Source organism: Montipora foliosa, chromosome 14 (assembly GCF_036669935.1).
Source record: "Montipora foliosa isolate CH-2021 chromosome 14, ASM3666993v2, whole genome shotgun sequence".
NCBI classification, from domain to species: Eukaryota; Metazoa; Cnidaria; class Anthozoa; order Scleractinia; family Acroporidae; genus Montipora; species Montipora foliosa.
Window position 1 is genome coordinate 4,168,034 of NC_090882.1, and position 7,500 is coordinate 4,175,533.

At 36.9% G+C, this 7,500-nt stretch overlaps 1 protein-coding gene across 2 annotated transcripts in view; it reads right to left on the minus strand.

The window, feature by feature from the left end:
* Nucleotides 1-4,454: 4,454 nt before the first annotated feature.
* The window catches only part of LOC137984365 (histone-lysine N-methyltransferase SETD2-like), a 40,767-nt gene continuing 37,721 nt past the window's right edge, over nt 4,455-7,500 (minus strand). For both annotated transcript variants that reach the window (XM_068831538.1, XM_068831537.1), the window contains exons 22-23: nt 6,794-6,895; nt 4,455-6,487 (exon numbers count right to left, since the gene is read on the minus strand). In XM_068831538.1, the coding sequence (XP_068687639.1) occupies nt 6,344-6,487; nt 6,794-6,895 (246 nt within the window). In that variant the 3' untranslated portion in view covers nt 4,455-6,343. The remainder of the gene's footprint in view (nt 6,488-6,793; nt 6,896-7,500) is intronic.

The window sequence follows — 7,500 nt, forward strand, 5'->3', positions numbered from 1 at the left end:
CGTAGCGCCGAGTTGGCTATAATCATCTCATATCCAACAAGCGCTCATGGAATAATTGTTTTATTAAAAACACCCCCAAAATATAGAAAACTAGACAACAATAAAAGTAAAAAGGCCCAAAAAATCACGCATATGCTTGCCGTGTTTGTAGATCATGGTATAATGACTCATAACCCATGATAGCTTAGCCAATCAAAACTCTCGAATTGCATTATCCAATGATCCAGTTTTTAATAATAGCTCATATACCACGATGGCCAATGAAAACTTCTTTAAAAAATATATGCAAAGGTGTATATACGTTTACGTACTAGTTATGCAACGCTTTCGAGTTGTATACCATGGAATATCCCACGAGTCGCTCGTATTTTCTTGTTATATAAACGAGCCTTTAGACGAGTGTGTATACCAAGAAAATACAAGTGACGAGTGGGATATTCCACGTCATACCACTCGAAAGCGTTGGGTAACTATTTATACCATTTCAAAGAAAATACAGTGGCCAGTAAGGCACAATGGGAAGGTTGGGTGTGATACCTTTGAGTTGCAATGATCGACGGGAAGGTTCGGTGGAATACTGACGAATATACAAGAGCTTTCCTGCATTCAGATTGGCTGTATTTTCTATGGCATGGTATAATTAACAATTATTCCATTCACGCTTGTTGGATATGAGATGGTAAATAGCCAATAGCTATAACCAGTCTCATATCCAACAAGTGTGAATGGAATAATCGTTTTATTAAATTCCTTAAACTCCCAAAAGTTTAGAAAGTAGGAAAAACGAGCGAAATCGAAAAAACTTGATGAGAACTGATGCGATGTTGTGTAAGACAGACGCAAGCTCATCACAAAAACATTTCTTACCTTTTGGCGTACTCCTGAATGTCGGAACTTTCCACAAAAAAATTTTGTTTTCGGTGAGAGACATTTCGCTTCCGGCGAAAAATTTTTTTAGCCTAGCAACGCTTAGCGCAGTCATTTACCATATAAGGTCAAACTAAGGTAAATAAGCTGATAACCGAGATTGAGTGAACCAATCAGAGCACGAGAAATGCATTAACCGAGGTTGAAAATTTATACATTCATGTATATTACTTATTATTAAAAACTGGATCATTGAATAATGAAATTCGAGAGTTTTGATTGGCTAAGCCATCATGGGTTATGAGTCATTATACCATGATCTACAAATACGGCAAGCATAGGCGTGATTTTTTGGGCCTTTTTATTTTTATTGTAGTCTAGTTTTCTATATTTTGGTGGCGTTTTTAATAAAACAAGTATTCCACTCGCGCTTGTTGGATATGAGATGATTATAGCCAACTCGGCGCTACGCACCTCGTTGGCTATCTATCATCACAAATCCAACGCGCGCTCATGAAATAATTGTTAAATATACCATGCTCTACAAATATGGTAATCGTATGCGTCAGCTAAAAATTAAAAGCCAAAAACTCTATATTTGGGGGAGGGGGGTTAATGAAACAATTCCACCCGCTCTTTTTAGATATGAGATTATAGCAAACTTGGCACTACACGCCTTGTTGGCTGCCTATCATCTCATATTCAATGCGCACTAGTGGAATAATTTTTAAGGGTACCTCTGTAAACCCTTGTATACCGTATACCTCTTTGTTATAGACCAAGACGTTCACTCAACAAAATGAGCACTGTGATTGGTTGATTCTTGGTCACATGCCTCTGATCAAATTCAAATGTATCTCAACCGGCATAGAAATTCAGCAGTCGTTGCCCGCCTTTGTTTGTTTTGATGTGATCGTTGGAGGGAAAGTCTAAATATATAACAACGCACTTCATGAATGGTCCCTCCGGAAACTAGTTAGTTTAGGTTTCCCTCGACAAAACAAAACTGTTTCCCTCGGGACCACACAATAATGGTAATAACATGGGTGAGAAATTACTCCTTAATTTTGGCCAGAAATTTCGGCATTGATTTATAATTTCACGTGTGAAATCTCAATGGCGTCTTCCGAACGTTCTTTGTCACCTATGATATTAATAGTTAATCAAATGGTATACTAGTCTTGTGAATCAGGGAATGATTTCACTTGCGTTTTGCGTCCCAAAATTGTCATCATTTGATTACCCGTACTAATTGAACTGAGTGAAATGCAATATGGTCTGAAATCACACGTATGAGTTCAAAATTGATTGAGCGCGCAGCGGGAGTTCGATTTAAGGTGGCTCAAACCGGTTTCAATAATCTAGAGCGAATGTGTTATTACAAAGATTAACTCTACAACACTGTTTCACTTAATGGCAATGTCATGGTACCATACCAAACACCAATAATTGTTTAACAAGGCGCACATATTAACTCTACGTAATAAATTATCATGGCAACAAAAGAACCATCTAAAAACTCCCTACATTTTGTGTTTAAGCACTTACATCTCAATAACAAACTCGGTGACCCCATTTTTTATTACTGAAAAGTGATAACCGTAGCAGGCTAAGACCAAACTCTCTGCAAAGTTAAAAAAATTCCTCTCAAATGGATTCAGAGCCACCTTATTTTTTTTAAATTGGTGTTTCATATGGTATCATAACATTACCATTAAGTGAAAAAGTTTGGTAGATTCAATCCTTCAAAATAGTGCAGTTTGTTGAAGTGTTAAAACTGCAGTTGTTTGAGCTTCGTTAAAATCACAAGTATGATTTCATACCTAAATTGCACAACACAAAGTTCATTTACCATACCACTTTATTATATCCATTCACAAATCAATCACACAATTAAATTGTTCAAATACAGGATTTTACTCACTATCAATATTTTATTGATCCAGTTGATAAGAAAAGTTGCAAAATTCGCCACACAATGGCTTTTATAGTCTTCCACTTTCCTGCAATTTGATTGGTTACTTTAAACAAGCCTTGAAATCTGATTGCTTGTTTCGTTTTAGTGTTCTTTTCTCATTGGCTGGGGAAAAGATGTGATTTAGAGCAAAAAATAGTGCGATTTGTGAATAAATCGCACTGTTGAGAGCCAGTTAGATTGTAAGAGTCACGAGTGCTTTCTAAATGAATGTAATAAGTGCAATTTGGAATATATACGCACAAGAAATTTTTTTCAAAGACGACCAAAATTGCATGAGCCTGTAGGGCGAGTTGTCTTTGGAAAAAATTTGCAAGTGCTTATTTATTCCAAATTGCACTCAAAAAATCATGTGATTACTTATTAATAATATACATGAAAAAATTTGAGATGGTTAAGCAGAAGAAAAGCACATGTACCATGCAATCAGGGCGTGCTTGATTTGAAAACAAAAGATTTAATTGGTTTTGAAGAACCCTATTGTTTATTAGCCAATCATAATCCAGAGTTTCAATGTGATTTGCACTGGTCTTACACCTGAACTGCACTGCTCTTAGCCAATCAGAATAGAGTAATTTTTTCATGTATATTATTTGGTATGTAATAAATAAAAAACATGAACTTGCTCGTGCATTTCATGATTTATGGTCACTAGTGATTTTTTTGCAAGTTCTCCAATTGCACTCATGTCCATAGATCACGAAATGCACTCCCATTCATACAATTTCCATTGTTATATACCTAGACTTTCGCTCAACAAAACGAGCTTTGTGATTGGTTGATTCTTGGTCACGTGGCCCTGATCAAATTCAAATGTATCCAGACTGGGATGCAATTCGGCAGTTGTTGCCAGGTCCGGATTTTTTGCTGCAATTGTTGCAGGGAAAGTCTAAATATATAGCAAAGCACTTAATGTCTGGTCCCTCGGGAAACTAGTTAGTTTCGTTTTCCCTCAACTTTGTCTCAGGAAACATGAGGACTCTCAGGGAAACAAAACTGTTTCCCTTGCGACCATACATTAAGTGTATAACACAATACCTTCTATACCCTTGTATACTCTAGAATACTATATATGGTAAATACTTCAAAAAACCTAACAATAACAGATACCTTTACTGTCAGCAGGTTTCCAGGGGAGGGGAGGGGAGGGGGACTATTACCAAAACATTTCTGCAAAGGGAAATTGCCCAATGAAAATGCTGTAAGCGTTTGTGCCTTACTGTGCAAATTTTACAGAAAAAACACCCTGCAAACAATTTGGTCTTTGGGCTCCTGTGCAAGGATGATTTTTACCCTCCCCCTCTGGTTTTTTTTAATTTGCTATCCCTTAGTGGTTGTGGAGCTGGATTCCCAGTTGTTGGAGTATGCAAGGGTTTACATAATTATGCATATAGGAATATGCAAGGTTGAAGTATGCAAGAGTATACAGAGGAATGTAAGGGGTATACAAGGGTTTCTATATACTCCACAAAATTACTCAATTGCTTTTTCCATAGCAACTTCCGTATTTCACTCTCTAACTTAATTTATGCATTCATCATTGACCAATCAGAAACGTGATATTCTTTAAGTATATAAAAAAGTGATTTATATTCAATGAAACTGCTAATGATGTGATTATTTTTGTAATTAACCCACAGATGAGTAAAATCGTCTGGCATTAGACAGGGCAAAATTGTCTCTCTCAGGGGTCAATGGGTTAACTAAAGTAAAAACAATCTCTTGGAAACCAAGGTCTTAAAAATAAGCACCCTAATGACAACGAAACAACCCAAACAAATGCACGGCAGTTTCAGAAAATAAAATGATGAGCAACAAAAGCGATTTTGGGTTAAAACAGATCTTTAAAATTATATAAATAAAATGGAAAAAAGAGGTACGAGCTCAAAAATTACAACCTGCTTTTTCAGGAAAAAAGTTTAAAAGTTCTTAAAAGTTTACAAGTTACAAATCTTCGTGATTTGACATTTTTAAGACAGCGGAAACAAGATAATTAATAAAAATTAACAAGTCCACATCTCAAATTTCCTGAAGAATAATAAATAATGGTACAAGAACAGAAAGCCTATATTTTGACATCTGTACTTTTTTACACTCCATTTTGGGATAACATCCCAAAAACGCCGTTTGAATTACAGATAAAAAGAGCGATTTTAAGAAAACTTGTAAATTCCCCAGGCACCATCCTGTTGAATAATTGTGAAGTGTTAAGCATGGTTTTCACTAGAGACGCAAGCACAAGTGCAAGCATAAAAGCGCTTATGTCACTGTGAAAATGGGGTTGACGCAAGCACAAGCATGCTTGCGCTTATGCCTGCGTTTCCTTGCGTCAAGTGAAAACGAAACGCAGCATATGCACAAAGAACTTTGATATGTCTGGCCAATTAAAGCATTCGTTCCAGATTCCCCGTGTCTGAGCATTTGAACAAAATGGCAGATGCCCTAGTTGATTTTGATGCCTACGCCGACATTCGTTTTCACTAGCACAAGCTGCTCGTGCTGCTTGCATCGCTAGTGAAAACCAGGCTTCACAGTCGCATAATATGTACAGAAAATTGTGTAACTGCGAGTGCATTTCATGATTCATGGTCACCTGTGATGTTTGGTAAGTTCTCAAAATCTGAGAATGTTCAAAACATAACGAGTGACCATAAACCACGAAATGCACAAGCAAATTTATACGATTTTTTTTATATCATATACTCAAAATTACTCCATCGCCATACTGTACTCTATAACCTCTATGACACTCCACCACCTGTTTATGTATTCGCCCTTAACCAATCAGAAACGCGATATTCTGTTGAGTACATAATAATGTCTTTTTTACAAAAGCTATTTGTATCAGAACAATAAGGCAATCCTAATACATCAAAAATAATCAAAATGGCTTAAATTAACAAAAGGAAAAAAACTAGTCTGGAATTAAGACATGGCAATCTTCACTCTCGCTTCTAACAAATGCTATTGAAGGTTTGGTCACTGAGAAAACCAATAGTCCATTTGGCTGTACACTAAAAAGAAGGGCGTAGAAAAAGGTCCAATCGTTTTTTCGTTTGTAATTAAAACTGGCGGTGTAAAATAATATCCTTTCCTCTGTGATCCACAGAGTGGGCGTAAAATCTGAATACTACTCACTCACGATATAGATATACATACATATATATATATATATACATCAAGGCACAAAAAACAATAAAACTGCTTGAATGCTAAAACGTGTTGACCCTAACGGCACAATTTCTAAAAAAATAATAATTAAACTAAAACCAGGAGCTCGCGGCTGGGAACAAACAACTTGTACCGCCATTTTGAGTGAAGGTTTCCTTTGTACTTTTTCATTGCTTAACTTATGCATATGAAACACAAACAGTGACACACATGGATTGGCTTAGAGACTCAATACTTGGCAGGAAAGATGTTCTAAATGTAGAAGGCCTAAAAAAAGAGAGAGGGGTGTTGTCAGTTCCAAGTCGGGGACTCCTTAAGCCACATACAAGTTTAAGTCCTCTTATAAACAGGTCCAAATTTCTTCATATATGTACGAATATATTCCTTTGTCTTGATCTTGACAGAGTCATTGCAATGCAACGTTTCCTCGGTTTTTAGGTGACTAAGCTCTTTCATCAAGATTCCATGGGTTAACTAAAAATGAAATGTAGAACACAACTGTTAGAGGCACCTCACTTTATCTCAGAAACGACATGTTCCTACTGCACTGCCTTTGCAACAGACAGGAACTTTCCTGTTGCCTCGGAATGAAAGAAAGAGGTGTAAATTACATGAACATCCCCTGAACAAGTTAACCTCACCTACAGTCCCCTCAAATTGTGAAGTTCTCAGTAACTGTACATTTTCTTCTTTCAAACAACTACGTTGGATCAAGCAATGTTAATAGGGCAATGGCTGAAATTCCAAGTTTCCTACTGCCTGTGGGATATAGTAACTCACCTTCCGAGCCAAGTACTTAAAGTCCTCTGTATTCAGGATCCTGCCTGCTTTACAATCTACTTTGAAGAATGGATTTAGGCAGTTGACAACCACATTTGAGAGCTGCAGGAAGATAGGTCATGAAAGAAACCTTAGTATACATTTATGAATGCTGTGGAATGTATGAAATGTTTATAAATTTGAAGAACGGAAATTGAAATAAATGATAGTTGGAAATCATCGCAGTTAAGCCGTTGCCCAGTTGCGACGAAGGCCTGAAAAAATTCCACGCTTGAACAGGGCTTGAACCCAGGACCCACGACCGCGTGACTGGGATGTATATTATATAAATCGAACTCACAAGTGACCAGTTCCCAATGCACTTGACGGCTCAATTGGTAGAGCAAGTGAAGCGCAATCGCATGGCTTTGAGTCCTGTTAAAGGCTGAGTTTTTTCAAGCAAACCTTTATGTTGCCAAGATTGCTTTAGTTGATACAGCACTAACAAAGGTGATCAGAAAAAAAAGGTTTAACCCTTTTACTCCCAGGAGTGAGCAGTATGTAAATCCTCCTCACAATTTCAATGAAATGTCAGTCTGACAGGTATTGAGAATGAAGAATTTTATCAGCTTGAGGAGTGATATAACACCAAATTCTCATGACTATCCAACAAAGGAACCTATGGTACTAGTTAAGAGAACGCACGTTTCAGTCATTTCCAGGTTTTT